This window comes from Erpetoichthys calabaricus, chromosome 1 (assembly GCF_900747795.2).
Source record: "Erpetoichthys calabaricus chromosome 1, fErpCal1.3, whole genome shotgun sequence".
Lineage (NCBI taxonomy): Eukaryota > Metazoa > Chordata > Cladistia > Polypteriformes > Polypteridae > Erpetoichthys > Erpetoichthys calabaricus.
Genome location: NC_041394.2, coordinates 228,758,988 through 228,779,136, shown reverse-complemented (window position 1 = coordinate 228,779,136; position 20,149 = coordinate 228,758,988). Strand labels below are relative to the sequence as shown.

The window sequence follows — 20,149 nt, the reverse complement described above, 5'->3', positions numbered from 1 at the left end:
GTGGAACAGCTCATTATCCAAAGCATACCACATCATCTGTAAAACACGGTGGAGGCAGTGTGATGGCTTGGGTGTGCATGGCTGCCAGTGGCACTGGGACACTAGTGTTTATTGATGATGTGACACAGGACAGAAGCAGCCGAATGAATTCTGAGGTGTTCAGAGACATACTGTCTGCTCAAATCCAGCTAAATGCAGTCAAATTGATTGGGTGGCGTTTCATGATACAGATGGACAATGAACCAAAACATACAGCCAAAGCAACCCAGGAGTTTATTAAAGCAAAGAAGTGGAAAATTCTTGAATGGCCAAGTCAGTCACCTGATCTTAACCCAATTGAGCATGCATTTCACTTGTTGAAGACTAAACTTCAGACAGAAAGGCCCACAAACAAACAGCAACTGAAAGCCGCTGCAGTAAAGGCCTCGTAGAGCATTAAAAAGGAGGAAACCCAGGATCTGGTGATGTCCATGAGTTCAAGACTTCAGGCTGTCATTGCCAGCAAAGGGTTTTCAACCAAATGTTAGAAATGAACATTTTATTTCCAGTTATTTAATTTGTCCAATTACATTTGAGCCCCTGAAATGAAGGGATTGTGTTAAAAAATGCTTTAGTTGCCTCACATTTTTATGCAGTCGTTTTGTTCACCCCACTGAATTAAAGCTGAAAGTCTGCACTTCAACTGCATCTGAGTTGTTTCATTTAAAATTCCTTGTGGTAATGTACAGAACCAAAATTAGAAAAAAGTTGTCTCTGTCCAAATATTTATGGATCTAACTGTACGTACATATATACATCTATAGCCTGCAGCTCGGTCGCCGTGTGAGGCGGCGTTGGGTCCCCCATCCCCACACCTCCCACGTAGTTGGCTGCCCGCCTATATAAGGCCGTCCGTCGCTCTGGTCTCTTCATTCCCTTCCTTGCTTCACCACGGTATTCACGTCTCCCTGCTGATAACTGCAGCCTTTTTATTTAATTCACGGCTTCTCCGCTGTTTTATTGTTCATTTATTACGATTATAGTTATTGTTTAGGTATTTTAGACTTAGTTTACATTGTTCAGGTACCCCCATTAACATGTCTATCGAGGTGATCACCATCGATCAAAGAACTGTTACTTACCGAGTGGTTTCCATGCCCGGAGATGGCGACTGCCTTTTCCATTCTCTGTGTTACATATTGCACGGCCATGTCAGGCTCCCTCTTGATATCTGAAGGAACATTGTGTCTTATGTATTGAATGACTGGGACAGGTTCAAGGTGTGGACTGATGACGGTACAGGAGATAATTTTACTACACAGGAGCACTATAAGAGTGAAATGCTTAAGCCCTTCACCTATGGTTCTGCATGTGAGTTGATGGCTGCCGCTGAATTGTTTGGTTGTCGCTTTCAAGTGTACCGAAATGGCCAAATATTTTACACCTTTGGACAACCGCCAATGCCTCTTAAACATCTTAGATTCATTCACAGGTGACGATTTGAGTAGTGGACACTTTGATGTTTATGAATGTTTAAACTCTCAAAAGCTGGATGCGATGTTATCGATGAAACCCATTTCAATTCAAACGCCTCCAATTTCCAGTAAGGCTTTGCTTCGCAATGACAATAAGTCTCAGGGACAGACCCTACAAAAAGGTTGGCATTGATTTGAGGCAAGATTGCTTTTCACATGGTCAAGTATACGTTGCATGCTGAAAAGTAAGCTTAGCACACAGCTTGGTCATATTACAACCGGAGGGCCGAACTGACAACATGGTATACAAAGAGATCCTTAACAAATAATTATTGGTATATTTTCCCTCAGTTTAAAAAGGTTTACTTTACTTCTTAATAAAAATTTTAAAGCAGTACTTCGCCGCTGCAAAGCGCGGGTATTTTGCTAGTACCACAATAAAACTGCAAATTTGGCACAGCAGTAAGATGGCAGTTAAGTGAGGGAGAGTTCAGCTGATGTCACAAAGCAGTAATGTTTAGAGGCAGTCCTTGTGTACACAAGTGTAATTCTCCTATTAGCTCACAGCATAAAAGGAACTGCCGATAGCTTTTGTAAATGTGCACAAAAAGAGATAGGATCAAACACCACAATACAAAGTTTGCAAGATAACTATGATTGAATTCTGGAATCTTATAATATCAATTTTATAATTAATTAAAGTAATACATTGCCAGCTGTTAGTTTACTGGATTCCCTCAGGTGAATTTTGGTTGAGTTCAAATGACATATAATGTCATCACATCCCTCCTATATAAGATGGTGGTGGGCGTGCCTTAGCTTTATTGCTTTTTAGCTCAGTCATCACTCACCTTGACTCTCTCTCTTCATGGTTTTGTGGTGTAGAGGACTCTAAATGGTGATTTCACAAAGAAATTGCAATTAGGAGTTGTTGCTTTTTTCTTGTTTCTGTTTTGTGTTTTGTCTCTTTCATGCTCAGTTCTCTTCATTCTCTCCTAGTTTCCCCCATCTAAGATTCTGTCTGTTCCTTCACTATATTTCTTCTCCTATTCCCTTCCACTTTTTTTCTGGGTACTCTCTCTTCACTGATGTGTCTTTAGCACATCTACTCTTAACAAAATGCAAGGTTAATTTTTGATTTCATCTATTAGTCTGGGGTAGTATTGGGAGTGTGTCAAAAATAGCTTTTTCGTACCATTTAACACCATTTGTCAATGCTTGGAAGACATGCAGACATGCTTGGGAGTACTTTTGTTGCTCTTAAATTACAGTATGCCGTAGTTTTCTGCATTCAAATATAAGATTGTGAGATCACTCTTAAAATCAAGATAAGTTTCTTTGTGCCTACCATGTTTCAGAGGCACCTAGGTTTATATGTTTCTAGGGTCATTATTCTCATATGTAGAGAGTACAATGAATTTCTTGCTTGTGCATGCTAGTCAACATACAACATGTTGTCACTCTCTGGTGCCTTGATTAGTAACTACCTTACCTTGAAACTTCTGTTGTCCTCACTTAAAAAAAATCACAGAAAACATTTGTTATTTTTATGATCACAGTCTGCAATCATTATGCTTCATCTCTGCACCTCCTCATGCTGCAGTCAACACAGCAAGGCAATTTAAATGAAACGTTATAGTTGAAGATGTTAAAATGCCATATCACACTTCACTGCAAAGTCACCTTGCCCTGCTTTCAATCTGCCGAGCAGTGAACAGAACGCTAATGAATATTGTTTTAGACAGAGATTATAATTATATGTCAACTAATCTATATTGTTCTCCAGAATTAAGTTCATGTCTGCCACAGTATGCACAATTTGTGATGCAGAGTTGCAATTAAGAAGTTTCAGTGTTGTTACTTTAATTTGTGATTGTAATGGTGAAATCAGGCACATGGTAAATATAATTAGTTAGTAGTCAAAATCATTTAATTTAGTGGAGTAATATTTTAATTGTGAATCACAGCACCATGTGTAATAATTAGTTACCACGTAAGATTGTAATACTGAGTTGGATCTTTACAATCTGGCAAAACCTGACCATGTGCATTGATCACTCCAGTCATTTACAGTGAGCCCATCTTTCACTTCCCTTGAATTGGTAACATTTACCTGGCTGCTGAAACCAGGGTTGTGACTGGCAGCTTTCACCACCCATATTGTCACAGTGATAGATATGTCACAGAGCCTGTTGTGAACTAGGCAATGGCACACGAATGAGCCCGATAACACCAGTCCTCCTTCAAACAGAATCAGGCTCTCATGTCAATAGAACTCATTCTTGCCTTCTGCAGTAGGCATTGAATCTGCAAAATTACAAACGGTTAGACAAGATTAGGCATAGATAGATAGACTGATAGATGTCAGAGTATCAGAGAGAGGATGTGCAGCATTGTTCATAATGGCAGTCACCTTTGTTCTAGTTCTCTCCTTTGCTACGACCTCCAGCAAGTCGAGAGTGTGTCCCATAACTGAGCCTTCCTGTTACCAACCCAGCACCGTTCTGCACTGAAAATCGCACTTTCTATTTAGAAGATGTGAAGGATATCACAATCAACATTATAGTAACGCATTCTTGTAAGGAAAAAAAAAGTGTGCTGTGACGAGACCAGTCCAACCTATCATTAACAAGTACTTGCAGGAGTGGACCACCTCTACATCCACTCTTTGAATAGTGATCAGACATAAAGACTTTTTGGTGTGGTCAAAGTCAATAACTATTTCCTTGGTTTTGCTGATGTTAATTTGTAGACAATTCTTTTTACACCCAAGAAACAAAGATCTCCTCCTGACTCCTATACTTTGTGTCACCCCCCTTATCAGTACACCTCATAAGTGCAGAATCATCTCTGGTTATGCACCAAGGCAGATCACCAAACTACAAAATGAACTTAGGTACTGTATATATATATATATACTAGCAAAATACCCGCGCTTCGCAGCGGAGAAGTAGTGTGTAAAAGAGGGAATGAAAAAAAAAGGAAACATTTTAAAAATAACGTAACATGATTGTCAATGTAATTGTGTTGTCATTGTTATGAGTGTTGCTGTGTTTTATATATATAAAATACACACACACACATATAAACATATATATACATATACATATACACATATCAACATATATATATACACATATATACACACACACACGCTTTATGGGTGATGATTGTTTTACTCTTTTTATCTTTATTTTATTTTATTGTAGAATCAACTCCTATCTGCGCACAGCAGGGCAGCCGTGGGCGGATGCGTATGGTGTATTCACTCCATGTTATCGTGCATTGCGCTGTCAGTGTTATTTTGATAAAAGAATTTGAACAACATATAAGAAGCGTATAAATTATTAAACAGTAAAACATTAACATTTAAGAAGTAAAGTTACATGAAGTACTACTGCAGTGCCTTCGGGTATACCTCATTTTTTGTTTGCCCATTACATGCTTAAATGTATAAATTTTTTGGTGCACCTACCCGAGAACACGCGACATATAACCGAGCGTGGGAGAAGCATGGATTTTAAACATGCGTTGAGTTCATCTGCTGGTCTCCCTCGTGGAATAACTGGTAATGTTTGACTAAAATCTACAGCGAGTAAAACGACATTACCTCCTATTTTTTTTTTTACGATCTCTGAGATCTTGCTTTTTTCGGTTCAAGGCTTCATAAGCTCTTTTATGTTGTATGGTGTACTTATCCCAAACCATCATCTTTGAATGTTGCAAGACTTTCGCCTTGTATGTAGATCGGGGTAATTACATTCATTGCATTCCTAGTCTGAATCACAATCTGATTGTATGGGTGGTTACCTGGCACTGTAGGGTTGCCACCCGTCCTTTAAAATATGGAATCGTGCCGCGTTTGAGAATGAAATTGCGCGTCCCGTTTTGAATCAATACTGGACGGGATTTATCCCGTATTTTTTTTATCATTTTTTTTTTAAAGCAGCGTCTCATGCAAATCATCCCACACGCATTTTATGAAGATGCCTCCTTTCCTACTTTGGATTGGGTAATACTTGATGTCATCGTTAGTTTGATTGGTGTTTTTAACTGTCCAGTGAGGAGGCGTGTCTTTTAAGTACAGTCTGCAAAGTGTTGGCACTGAGATGTGGCGTCAGCGCCATAGTTGAAGCCCCTAACGTTGCGGTCAGCAAGTCGGCTAACATCCGCCATGTGCCGTCTTTCAGTTGCGAGAAGCAGATCATAGAATGGTTGAAACTGTTGCCCCTAACGTTGCGCCACGGCGTGTGGTTAGTTTATACCTCGTGTCTTCTCATTAAACTTTTATCTCGCAAATATGTTATTGCAATCCGCAGCGGGAGCGTTTCTATAAACTTAATTGAAACTTACGTTTTACACCGTGCTTTGTTTCCCTTATGAACATGCTTGTATGCTTAACTCGCTCCGTTCTCAATTGTTTAATTAATTTTTTGCTCTTCGCTGTTTGCGGCTGTTCCTCCATTTCCCCCTACTTCGTTCTTTTATCTCGCGAATATGTTATTGCAATCCTTAACGGGAGCGTTTCAATAAACTGATTGAAAATAGTTTTGCATTTACCTTTTTAGTAAAAGGCGAGCTTTTAAGCCTGAGAAATCACCCCGTAAATGCACACGTTTAATTGGACATGTGTTAATATGTATGGTTACACAGTATTAAAAGACAGTGAACAACGTCAGTTACCTTTCTTCCCGCGTTTGATAAAAGGTGAGCTTTTAAGCCTGAGAAATCACCCCGTAAATGCACACGTTTAATTGCACATGTGTTAATATGTATGCTTACACAGTATTAAAAGACAGTGAAAAATTAACGTCATTTACCTTCGTTCCCGCGTGTGACTCGTGCTGTAAATGTCTTCCTTGTTTTTAGTTCACGTGATTACGTAGGAGGTGTGATGACGCGATACGTGACTCCGCCTCCTCCATTACAGTGTATGGACAAAAAATATGTTCCAGTTATGACCATTACGCTTTGAATTTCGAAATGAAACCTGCCTAACTTTTGTAAGTAAGCTGTAAGGAATGAGCCTGCCAAATTTCAGCCTTCCACCTACACGGGAAGTTGGAGAATTAGTGATGAGTGAGTCAGTGAGTGAGTGAGTCAGTCAGTGAGGGCTTTGCCTTTTATTATTATAGATATATATATATATATATATATATATATATATATATATATATATATATATATATATATATATATACTAGGGGGCCGAGCCCCCTACTCGCTTCGCTCACCAACCCCACCCCTGGGGGCGCACTTCACACTCGCCACTTCATGTCTCTGCTGCTCGCGTTGTGAAGGGGGGGGGGGTTGCATGTCACACTGTGCAATGATCATTTAAAAGCCTGCACAGCAGCTGTTCTTTTGTCTCACTTCCTTGTCTTGCGGGACTTCAAAGTGTCTCTCCGGGATGATCACATCTCGACCCAAGATTTTTTTATATAATAGATAGATTTTATATATATATTTTTGCAAATTTGCAAATTACAAAGCTGGGTTTGCTAATCTATATATATAAAATTCTTTTTGTGTTTGAAACGGAAATTACGTATGACCACGCGATATGGAAATTACGTATGACCACAGAACATATTATAATACGGGAACTAATCACTTCGTTTGTGGACGCCATTTTTATATTGTCTTTACGAATTGTTATTATTTGTGTGAGAGTTATTTTACTGATATTGAAAAGAAGTACAGTGATCCCTCGCTATATCGCGCTTCGCCTTTCGCGGCTTCACTCTATCGCGGATTTTATATGTAAGCATATTTAAATATATATCGCGGATTTTTTGCTGGTTCGCGGATTTCTGAGGACAATGGGTCTTTTAATTTCTGGTACATGCTTCCTCAGTTGGTTTTCCCAGTTGATTTCATACAAGGGACGCTATTGGCAGATGGCTGAGAAGCTACCCAACTTATTTTTCTCTCTCTCTCTCTTGCGCTGACTTTCTCTGATCCTGACGTAGGGGGTGTCAGCAGGGGGGCTGTTCGCACACCTAGACAATACAGACGCTCGTCTAAAAGTGCTGAAAGATTATCTTCACGTTGCTACCTTCTGTGTGCAGCTGCTTCCTGAAGCGACATGCTGCACGGTGCTTCGCATACTTAAAAGCTCGAAGGGCACGTATTGATTTTTGATTGAAAAACAAACTCTCTCTCTCTCTCTCTCTCTCTCTCTCTCCCTGCTCCTGACGGAGGGGGTGTGAGCTGCCGCCTTCAACAGCTTTGTGCCGCGGTGCTTCGCATACTTAAAAGCCAAACAGCCCTATTGATTTGTTTGCTAGAGATTGTTTTCTCTATCTATGTGACATTCTGTGCTCCTGACACGCACTCCTTTGAAGAGGAAGATATGTTTGCATTCTTTTAATTGTGAGACAGAACTGTCATCTCTGTCTTGTCATGGAGCACAGTTTAAACTTTTGAAAAAGAGACAAATGTTTGTTTGCAGTGTTTGAATAACGTTCCTGTCTCTCTACAACCTCCTGTGTTTCTGCGCAAATCTGTGACCCAAGCATGACAATATAAAAATAACCATATAAACATATGGTTTCTACTTCGCGGATTTTCTTATTTCGCGGGTGGCTCTGGAACGCAACCCCCGCAATGGAGGAGGGATTACTGTAAACACAGACACGCCAAGAAGTTTTATTTCTTTGTCCACATGACTGTCGCGGAAACTGCCACATTGTATTATTTTTTTAGTTGGCAGTACTTAATAGTAGAAGAGATAAGGAAAACAGCTTTGCGTCTTTCTACTTTTTAACTGCACCGAGCTGTAAACAATGAGTCGGGCAGCGTCCTCTCTTCCCGCACTGTTTGTGACACTTCAATTGCCCCGTCAGCTCCTGGGAGAGTGGAAATCTTTGCGAATGAGTGTAATCGGCGCCATCGAAGCAGGACTCTGCTTCTGTCCCTTAAGGTGAGTTTGGGTCACTAAAACCCCATAACATTCAAGGTTGCTGTTGTGATCAATTATTTTAAGAAGATGGAGAGTTTACATCTAATAAGATGTACAGACCTCTTCATGTAAAGTGTTGGACTTGGGAATTGTTTGGACCTTCTGCCCGTTAAGCACAGAAGGGCAGCGTCCACATTTATCAGAATTATTTTTCTCTTAAATCACAGGCACATAGTGCAAGGTTGTCAGACAGAAATTTGGACGATCACATAGAAAATGTAATTTCTATACCACAGCGGTCTGTTGTGCGCCTTTCACAAGGGATCTACTACCGACAGATGAGCCAAATACATTTTAGCTGCTGTTAGTACTACGTGTTGTGTTATACCGCCTTTAAAATGTAGTTTACCCAAAACCACTCTAGTAGTGCTCAATGTATCTTTACTTCTTAAATGTTAATGTTTTACTGTTTAATAATTATAGACTACATTTTATTTTTTTCCCTTACACTCAGTGAGCGAAGCCACTGGGTAATCAGCTAGTTCTTTATTAGAATGTAGTGAGCATTTATGTATGTGGGGGAAAAAGTAGTGTTTTTATGTTATTTTTTTAATATTGTTGTCATTATCAGCACAATTTTTATTCCGCTTTATTCTGGTGTTCTGCTAATTTACTAATGAGCACACTATGTATAAGTAGCTGCAGCCTTTCCGTGTCACCTGCTCTGGTATCTCCTCAACTGGTCATTATTTGTCCTTGTTAGATTATAATATAGGGAGCAAGCTCCACAGTAAAAAAGCTGAATTACTAAGAAAATGAAGAAAAAAGTTTAACACTACTGCAAAAATGTATCAAAGTTTTCTATAAATGTAAATCTCACAGTCTATATTCAGAACAGCATGGCGAAGAAAAAAGAAGAGCCCAGCTTATTAAACAATGAGATCAGTTTGAGGTAAAATGAGTGACTGACTGTTAGGCTGCTCGGAACAAAATCCTGCAGTTACAGGACTGAATTAAGAGAAAAACTTGGTCAAACTTATTCTTGTCTCTTTTGATTACTTGACTTGGTTGCGTTCTTTCAAAACTTTCCAACTGTGTGCGCTCATCTTGAAGTAAAAAGAAAATGGAAGAACTGACAATAATTAATCTGCTTTGGTTCACAGTTCATTTGGATGAAAGAGAAATCTATGATATAAGAATGACTTGACATCCTGAAGTGAAAGCACTAGCAAGTCATAAAGTAATTGTTAAAATATATATTTTATATGTATACAAGTTATATAATTACTATACTTAAATAAGGAAGGACTTGCTTCTAATGAAGTGAATGAATCAAAAATCTGCAGCCTCTGTGGCCCTCCACTTTGTCACCCTAGAGAGCCTACCTCTGGTCATTGCAGTCCCTTTAATTCCATGTGGCCAGTGATATGCGCTGCTGTCAGGCTGCCCACAGTTATACTATTTTCATGGCCAAGGATGTATTGTAGATCACTGGCTGAGACTGGGGGCTATGAAGTGCAAATTCAACAACCATTAGAATTAGGCCCTTAACCTGCTATTGCTGAGCGCTTTGAGTAGTGAGTAAAGCGCTATAGAAATGCAAAGAATTATTATTATTAGAATTAGACGTTTTGTGTTTTTCTTGCAAACACCATTAGTAGAATATAGTTATTGTACCAGGGAAATGCACTAACAAGTGACTTTTAGACACGGTTGCTTTGCTGTGTCTTTACAGTGCCCCTGAAGAGTTAGGATGTCATTGTCTTCCCTTCTGTTTACCCATTGTAAGTCAAGAACTTGTGTGATGAAGTATCAGAGGTTAGAGCTCCTGACCCTAGAGGGCACCTAAATGCCACACATTCAGAGCCACCTTTCAGTGGCCTTAGACGCACTAAACTGACGTGCACCCTCTGGGCTAAAAGAAAAACATCTGGGGATGCAGTTCACATATTGTATTTGCCTGAGCAGCAGGTCTGCAAAATTAAACTAAAAAAAGAGTGTTTATTGTGAATAAGTATTTGTATTTGCATTCTTGAACACAATAAAAAAATGTAATGTTTAAATATGAAATTGAAAAGAAATTTAATTAAAATGTGATTTTTCATCTATGCACTATTGTTTTAAATCAATTTAACATGCCCATATCTTGTCAATATAATATTTTAAACACATGCAGCATGTAAAGAAAACAACAATGCTTGTTCATTGACTTACATATACAGTAACTTGCCTAGATTGTGTTAATTCTTTGACACTCTTGTTGCAACACAGTTACTTAAACTTAACATTCCTCACAGTTTGTTTAGAATTTAGATGTTTATTGTTACCTATAAACTTAGAAAGGATTTCTTTATATGATATCCAAACCTCTTGTTCCAGATCATTCATCAAACAATCACATTCTGCATCAGAATAATAATCAGGTCTTTCAACTTAACTGCAGACTAACCTGGAAACCTTCAGCACAGACACATCAGATGAGGTCCATCTTCTGATAGGATTTTGACAAACGGCTTCATTAAAGCAACCTTGATATGAAGCAGTGGTAGCAGCACTTTATCTGGGTCCACCAAGCTCGACCTGATGATGTTTTTTGCTATTTTCTAGTAGGACATTCCTTCTGAATGTAATGATAATTCTTGGCTCTACTCTCTCTCCCACTCACAGAGCAAACGTGAGAATTTTGTATGCCAACCAACACAATCTCGCCTCTCTGACTTTGTCTCCCAACCGTCCAACTTGAGCTGACCCTCTAATGTACTCCTTTCTAATCCTGTCCATCCTCGTCACACCCAGTGCAAATCTTAGCATCTTTAACTCTGCTATCTCCAGCTCTGTCTCCTGCTTTCTGGTCAGTGCCACCGTCTCCAACCCATATAACATAGCTGGTCTCACTACTGTCCTGTAGACCTTCCCTTTCACTCTTGCTGATATCCGTCTGTCACAAATTACTCCTGACACTCTTCTCCACCCATTCCAACCTGCCTGCACTCTCCTTTTCACCTCTCTTCTACAATCCCCATTACTCTGTACTGTTGATCCCAAGTATTTAAACTCATTCACCTTCGCCAACTCTACTCCCTGCATCCTCACCTTTCCACTGACCTCCCTCTCATTTATACACATGTATTCTGTCTTGTTCCTACTGACCTTCATTCCTCTCCTCTCTAGAGCATATCTCCACCTCTCCAGGGTCTCTTCAACCTGCTCACTACTATCGCTACAGATCATAATGTCATCAGCAAACATCATAATCCATGGGGACTCCTGTCTAATCTCGTCTGTCAACCTGTCCATCACCATTGCAAATAAGAAAGGGCTCAGAGCCGATCCCTGATGTAATCCCACCTCCACCTTGAATGCATCAGTCACTCCTACCGCAGACCTCACCACTGTCACACTTCCCTCGTACATATCCTGTACAACTCTTATGTACTTCTCTGCCACTCCCGACTTCCTCATACAATACCACAGATCCTCTCGAGGCACCCTGTCATATGCTTTCTCCAGGTCCACAAAGACGCAATGCAACTCCTTCTGGCCTTCTCTATACTTCTCCATCAACACCCTCAGAGCAAACATTGCATCTGTGGTGCTCTTTCTTGGCATGAAACCATACTGCTATTCACTAACCATCACCTCACTTCTTAACCTAGCTTCCACTACTCTTTCCCATAACGTCATGCTGTGGCTCATCAATTATACAGTGCATCTGGAAAGTATTCACAGCACATCACTTTTTCCACATTTTGTTATGTTACAGCCTTATTCCAAAATGGATTAAATTAATTTTTTCCTCAGAATTCTGCACACAACACCCCATAATGACAATGTGAAAAAAGTTTACTTGAGATTTTTGCAAATTTATGAAAAATAAAAAAACTGAGAAATCACATGTACATGTATTCCTTTGACTTCATGCTTGGTTTGTGCTCTGACATGAACTGTCAACTGTGGGACCTTATATAGACAGGTGTGTGCCTTTCCAAATCATGTCCAGTCAACTGAATTTCCCACAGGTGGACTCCAATTAAGCTGCAGAAACATCTCAAGGATGATCAGGGGAAACAGGATGCACCTGAGCTCAATTTTGAGCTTCACGGCAAAGGCTGTGAATACTTATGTACATGTGCTTTCTCAATTTTTTTATTTTTAATACGTTTGCAAAAATCTCAAGTAAACTTTTTTCACGTTGTCATTATGGAGTGTTGTGTGTAGAATTCTGAGGAAAAGGATGGATAAAGTAAAAGAAGATGTGAAGGAAAAGGACTTGACAGGCGAGGAGCTGCTTGAAGAAGGTTGATCAAGCACATCGACCCCACGTAGAAGTGGAAAAAGATGAAGAGAAACAAGAAGAGGAATTTATGTTATCTTAATATTGTGTTTGTAAATACTGTATAGCATACTGGGAGTACAAGTAGAAGAGAGCTTATCAAGACTAAACTGAAATTAGCTTGCTGCCCGAGTTCCTCTAAATGTCATGTCACTTTCTGACTCCAATACATTTTTGGCCAATTTGTAAATTTTACCTCTTAACATTATAGCTGCATGACAAGAAGGCCATTTATCTGTGTTTTTTTGTCACAACATTCAACCGCTCACTACTAATTGTTTGAGACTGCTAACACGTTTATTTTTCCCTTATTGGATCACCTCAGCTTCAGCAGTTACGTTCCTTCCTTACTACTTCTCTTTTGTAATATAGTCTTGTAACATTCTCCATTTGTCTGTGGCACAAGAGAATCTCAAAGCTGCCTTATTCTCAGTCAGTCAGTCATCTTCCAACCCGCTATATCCTAACTACAGGGTCACGGGGGGGTCTGCTGGAGCCAATCCCAGCCAACACCAGACACAAGGCATGAAACAAACCCCGTGCAGAGCGACCAGCCCACCGCAGGGCACACACACACCCACACACCAAGTACACACTAGGGACAATTTAGAATTGCCAATGCACCTAACCTGCATGTCTTTGGACTGTGGGAGGAAACCCACGCAGACACGGGGAGAACATACAAACTCCACGCAGGGAGGACCCGGGAAGCGAACCCAGGTCTCCTAACTGTGAGGCAGCAGCGCTACCCACTGCGCCACTGTGCCGCCCCTGCCTTGTTCTGTTCTAGATAAATGGGTAACTCATACATGATAATATAAACAGACTGTTCATTCATGAAATGGTATTTATTTATTTATTTTGTCTTTTAGTTTGTTCCTTTCAGAGACTACATTGACCAAACTGGAAATCACATCCTGAGCATGGCCCGGCTGGCCAAAGATGTCCTAGCGGAGATTCCTGACCAGTTCCTGTCTTACATGAAAGCCAGAGGAATAAAGCCGCCTCCTGCCCCGCCACCGTACACCCCGCCTGGCCTGCCTCTGCAAACCCAGATCTGACAGGGAGCTCCCGATCTCCTCCAATCTCCATATCTCCAGTTTAACAAGTACTACTCAGTGCTGCTCATGCAACTTTCTCTCTGCTTGCACTATGTAGACTGAGATGGCATCAGGACTGAATGCTTACGTAGCTTTGCTGAAATGTTTACATATATTTGCTACAGTGTGATCCTTCTTTAAGGGTGTGGAAAGAAGGTCAAGTGAAATATAGAAACTGAGGTCTTGAAGAAGGCTGTGAGAATGTTTTTCTCTTAAGAATGAAGGCTTTATAAAATAAGAAACAAAGTAGAATAAAAGAAAAAAAAAAGAAATGCACTAATGATCACCTCCTAAACAGGCAGGAAAAGGCAAAGTCTAACCATCATTGGAACAGATTCAACTGCATAGTTACTCTCGGACCGTTGTACATAGCTATGAGAATGCATTTCCTCTATCTCGTAATGTTTACATGGTAAGGATTTTTACAGTTGAATACTTTTATAATTATACTTTACATATAAACTTTTGAATAATTCTAATTTGTGTACGTGTGTGCTGAATTGCGGGTATAATAAACTAAAAAACCAAATCCCTTTGTTAGAGCTTTAACAGGACTCATTAAATTTAAGAAATCTATGACAAGGTCAGCTTTCATATAAAAGAAAACTTAAATTAATTTAGTTTTTCTTTCATTAATTCGTTCATTTAAAAATCAGTTCAGGCTATTTTTAAACTGGAAATGACTGTAGTAAAATGTCTAACTCTTAACTGCTTTGTCATAAACAGCTTCTTCTTTGTATTAAATGGTCTGCAGCAAGCCAATGAGCATTGACAACATGAACTGCCCGAGTGGAAGCTGACAAAAGTGCCTCCTATCACTTGTGACATTCCCTTCCTGCCAGCTGGGGGCTGACCTGCTCATCTTTTGTCTCTTGTGGTCCTCGCAGTGATGTGGCACATGAGTGTGTGTCCATAGGCGGTATGATGATGATGATGAGTTTCCTTCTCCTGGCCAGGCCCCTTACTATCTACAGGGTGTTTCACCCTGGCTTATTCTGCACATTCACCCTCTACACCCTTTAACTTTACATAAAGAACACTGGACCTCGTATCCACATGCTCAACAGTTTTTATATCTTTACCGTATCACAAAAAACATCCAATTAACTACAGCCCATTCTTGAAATCTTAACATTAGAGTGCTCCACTATGTAGAGCTCCTGGACAGATCTTTTGTCTTAATCCACAAGTGCAATGCAGGTTGGGTGTGAATATCTGGAATTGTCCCCTCTGTGCTTGTTTAGTTGGCCATAAAACTTGCAGAGAGAGTAAGAATGCCGTGGTGATGTCCATTGGTGTTGGGATTGTATGTATATCCCTCTAACAGCTTGCCAGATATCTCGCTGCTTGTTCTCAGTTCTGTTTGGCTGACACTACTAAGGTGAGTGGGCCTCTGCTTTGTGAATTTGCATTTGTTACGATCATCATGGATAGTTTGCATCGTTTGGAACATTTTTCTTTGCTATAGCTGGCACCGTTTAAGATGTGATGCTTCCCATTTGGAATCTGAGTGGAGACCATTCAGTCCATCAGGCCCGTTTGGTAAGCTAATAGCTAAGCTGTCCCAGTACCTCATCGAGATTCTTAAAGGTTTTCAAGGTTTCTGCATCAACTACATGTCTCTGTAGTTTATCCAGAGCCCCACAACTCTTTGCTTCATGGCTTCAGTTTTAAACAGACTTCCCTTTCATTTCCACTGATATCCTCGAGTATGTGATTCACTCTTAACCTGCAAGAATGTTGTTGGATCTGTGAGGATTTTAAATACCTGGATTAGGTCCCCATGAAGTCTCCTCTCAGGTCTAATTCTCGGAGTCTGTCAGAGTAGGACATGTTCTTGAGCCCTGGGATGCACCTGCTTATTGGTGAAAGGATGCATGCTGGGTTTGACTATCCATTACTGCATGCCTCATCAACATAAATAAGGGAACACTGTTTGGGTTTAAGAAGGAAATTCACCAAATTTTCTCTTCAATAATAATAAAATCTTTTCTAAGTCAAACTGTGTTAACTTTATTAAACAGGCATGGCCAACCTAGCAGCTGTTAGTCTGCAAGGCACAAGGGGCATCTAAGTAGCCCTTACCTAATACTAGAACATCCCCACAGATCATTGTGTACAGGAATTTGTGCCAAGACCGGGACTGTACAAGGGACACCACGAGTCTACTCAGTCCACACCTGCCCCCACCTACGACAAGCCCCAGTAACCACCATACAATACACCAACATGACGCTCTTTCCACTCCAGCCAAGATAGGACATAATCCTGGCAGCCCTACCAGCATCCACAAACAATGGATGGCCACTCTAAAGAACAACGATTAAGGCTTCAGCCAAAACTGGTGACAAAAGCGGGTTTTCTCATCACTAAAGGTGCTTCTTCCAGCTTGGATGAATTTCACACTAAGCTTCCAACTGTCCTGCCTTATTAGATGATTTTCCAGATTACAATAGCACAAAAAAACAAAGCACTGCAGAGAAAGGGGTCTTACCCACAATACCCATCCTATCCTATCCTATCCTATCACTGTTAGGAAGGCAGGAGTGGAAGTTACTGGTGGTTCATACACGCTGGGCAAAACTTTATTGCTGGTGAGTGAGCCTAATTTTATAACTACGCACAACTTCTTTTCATTTTACCTCAGGATTTGGAGCCTTTTGTTCAGTTTTCAGCAGTTCTTGAAATCTTTTACAATTTTCCAAAGTAAACATGTTAAAGTGGTAAAGGAACAGTTGCTACAAAGACAGACACCTTCATTTAATGACTCCCATCACACATTTTACTATCCACTAGAACGCTTATTGCTATTAATGAGTATTTATTGCCACAGGTCAATGACAAGTTAAGGAAACAAGAATAAAAATATAAAACCATCATGCCTAAAAATGCGGCACAGAGGCATGAAGACTAGGGGTGCTCCCTCCTTGACCGAGGGGCCTGCACTAGTCCTCTGTGCACAGTCTGCAGGTCCAGAGAAATTGGCCCGGAATGGGAAGGTGTCGCCAGCATCACGTCCCACCTGGCGTATCCCAGTAGGATGGAGCCCCGCGTCAGGTGTGGGTCACGTGTAACTGCATGTCCAGTGGACTTTGTTATGTGTATTACTGGATGGAATCTTAGCAGTTTAAACAGGAAATACCATTTTATTTGAAGAAATGCGAACCATTCTAGGTGAGTCACTTGAAACTTGTGCCATATATCCCTGCGATTCGCCCCGTTATGGTGAAGTTCGTTTGGGCCATGGTGTTACTTCCAGTATTGTTTCCTTCCTTCCTCCCTGCCAAAGCCTGCCCACTCAACTCTGTTTGCCCTTTTTGGGCCTTTACTGGCCACTCTCCATTCCAACGCCCAGTAGGCTGTGGTACAGCAGTAGATGCCACGTAAAGCCCTAACTCCAGTGAAAGGGATCTTGGTTTGAATATTTTTATGCTTTGCTGGTGTCACTATACTATGCCATTATGCCAAGCCTGCAGAAATGCATGTGCGGGTCTCTCTGGCAAAATGTGGCAGAAAATGTAATGCACAGCCATGTGATTTGTATCCATGAATTTTGTTTACTGAAATGTCCAAATAATCCAGAATATGCTTGTTCTCTTATTAAAGCACACTGATATTTGCATGTACAGTTTTACAAGAAATGCACCGTTTTTGTGAGTAGAGTTTTAAGACACAAAAATATCTTGGTACAAGATGGCCTTAAATTCTCACTGAATTCTTGGAATTGTGTAATGCCTTCAGATATTGAGATTATTGGTATATATTTGGTGTCAGTGATCTACTTGCTTTGTCATGCTTTTGATTTTTTCTTTTTTTTTTTGCACAAGTTCATATACAATCAATATTCTATATCGATATTGTACTTTTGGAAAAGTGATTTATCAGTTATACCTTTCAAAGCATGACAATGTGTATATTTCAAATATATTGTCTGGTTTGAAATTCGAAACAAGTCAGCCTTGCTGATTACCTTCTTGTAACAATATCTGTTTATAAACTAATTAAAAGTTCTTACTAACATCCAAACATAGAATGTCTTTGTATTCTGCTGTGTTCAACATTGTTTTGTATTTCATTCGATATTTATAACACATATTTATAATAAAATATTAAGGTCTGTCATCTCTCACACGGTTACTTGCAAACCACAAGGGCTACATCCTAGATCTTGGTGTTTATCAAAAGCTTTTGGCTTCATCTGTTCTGGACATATCTGAGATCATGGCAACCTTGGCAAAGTGACCTGTGGTCTTGGGTTTACTATGGTGAAGCCAGGTGACATAGCAGAAAGAAAAAGAAGACCTGCGACTTCTTCAGAGTGTCCTGATGTGATGCGCAGTATCGTAATAGGAAGAACAAGAAGAAGATTCTGAGCATCTAGTTGCAGAGTACAGATGTCATGTTTCAGCCTGCATTTTCCCCCTTGGCCGGTGTTTACAGTTGTGTGTGTATTGGTTAATTTTGTATTATTTATTTGTATCAATGTTTCTTTTATTTATAATGCACCTTTTTCTCTGTGTGTGTGTGTGTGTGTTGGGAAAGGATAATAGCCTAGGCAATGTCCCTTGTGTTTTGTGGGTGGTTAGGGGTGGGGCCACCTGCCAATCATCGCCCGGGCCAGCCCTCCACCCTATTTAAGGGAGGGCCTCCCACAGTTCCTGGCGGTTCACTGAACGCATTAGGGAATGAAACGTTTTTGTGAGGTTTGGTGCTGTTGTTTTCTGGATTTCTGACCACCCAGTGCTATGTTCATTTTTGGATTTCGCTGTGGGACAGTGATTACTGATTTTATGAACCTCTGCTCTGTTTTTGACCACATTTCTGGATTCTGTACTGGGACTTTGTTTGCTGTGTATTTACCTTGCCTTTCATGCAATTCCTTTGTGCTCTTTGGACTTTTGGGGCTTGCACAGCTTTTTTGATAAAATAAACCTTTTATTTTATAGGGATTTGTCTCAGCCCTTTGAGTATCTACTCGGAGTATTTGAGAGTGTTTTCCCCTCTAGTAGGCAACTAGAAAGTTGGAAAGTTTTTTTTTTTGGTACCTCTGCTTTCAGGACTCCCCAGATCACAACAACAGAGTCCAAGAATGACAAAGACAGAAATGCAAGTCGGCAATCGAGAAGATTGTCAAATGCATATTCAGGGTCTTATGTGTGTAAACAATGAATTGGCAGAGAGTTTACTGAGCTTTATATGACACCCAACTCGAAAGGCTTGTGTGATGCTTTTATTGGCTTTGCCAGTGATGTGGCCCATGAATTTGTCGAAAGATTTCCAAGCTTTGAGCATCAGCTCTCGACGTGGCAGAGCAAGCACCCTCATGTGGTGAGCCAGGGGCACCATGGGCAAGCACCTTGGCTGACTTGAACGCTCTTTTATGATGCTCTCCTGAGTTTATGATTCACTGCACTAGAGTGCTGCAATGTTTCTGGCTACAGGCCTAGTAAGTTACTGTCCCATGGTCTTTGCAAATGAGATTCACTCACCAACAAAATGAAGCTCGGGCCCCTTAACACTCACCTTGAGAACAATAATAATTGCTTTTTTTTTAGTTCTATTCTATCCTCCATCTTTAATTCCACTGATGCAGACTTCTTTCTAAAATCTCCACCTCTCGCTGAACTCTTGGACTCAATGAACTCTGCAATGGCCCGATTATCTACTGGCTTTCTGGACCCAACTCTTAACCCCGCTTTTCTATTGCATATGCCATCTCTACCTCCCACCATTACCTCTCAATTAACTTCACTCAACGAGTTACTGACTGCTCACCATCATGAGGAATTCTCCTGTCAAGCTGCTGGCTAAGGTGTTTGCTGTACTACATAATGTCTAATAGATTTGACAACTGTACTTGCTGATTTTGTCGCTGGATCACATCAGTTTACATGACTGATAAATGCTGGGCACATTTAATCTACAGACTGCATGACACATTTCCCACAAAGTCACTTTCGCCCCTTTTTGTGACAATAACGGACTACCTGGCTCAGCTGTTGCTGTATGCAAGGCTAACAGTTATGGTGAGTTTGGCTGCAGTCTCTGCATTTTTCGCTTCTGTCATGGTATGTAAAACATGAGCCATCAGATGAGCTTCTCTTCTGTTTGTGAAGTTCAAACCCCCGTGTTCCTTATCCTCATCCAGTTGATGCTTCCAGTTGAGCATTCATTGGTTGTTAGTTCTCATGCAGGGCAGTTAGTGTTTCAGCGCCTTCTGATTAGGCCTTATGCCCTATCCCACACATGAAAGGCATCAGGAGATACCACCTCCATGTGTCATCAAATCTCAATGCAGACTCTTCATGTGGAGCTACTAGCTGGTGGAATGAGCTGCCCACCTTCACCTGAACTGCTG

General features: G+C 40.5%; 1 protein-coding gene across 1 annotated transcript in view; it reads left to right on the top strand.

The window, feature by feature from the left end:
• The window catches only part of LOC114659672 (copine-8), a 650,855-nt gene extending 634,032 nt beyond the window's left edge, over positions 1 to 16,823 (top strand). Inside the window, exon 20 of the mRNA XM_028812277.2 lies at positions 13,564 to 16,823. Coding sequence (XP_028668110.1) covers positions 13,564 to 13,752 — 189 coding nt within the window. The 3' untranslated portion in view covers positions 13,753 to 16,823. The remainder of the gene's footprint in view (positions 1 to 13,563) is intronic.
• The last annotated feature ends 3,326 nt before the right edge of the window (positions 16,824 to 20,149 follow it).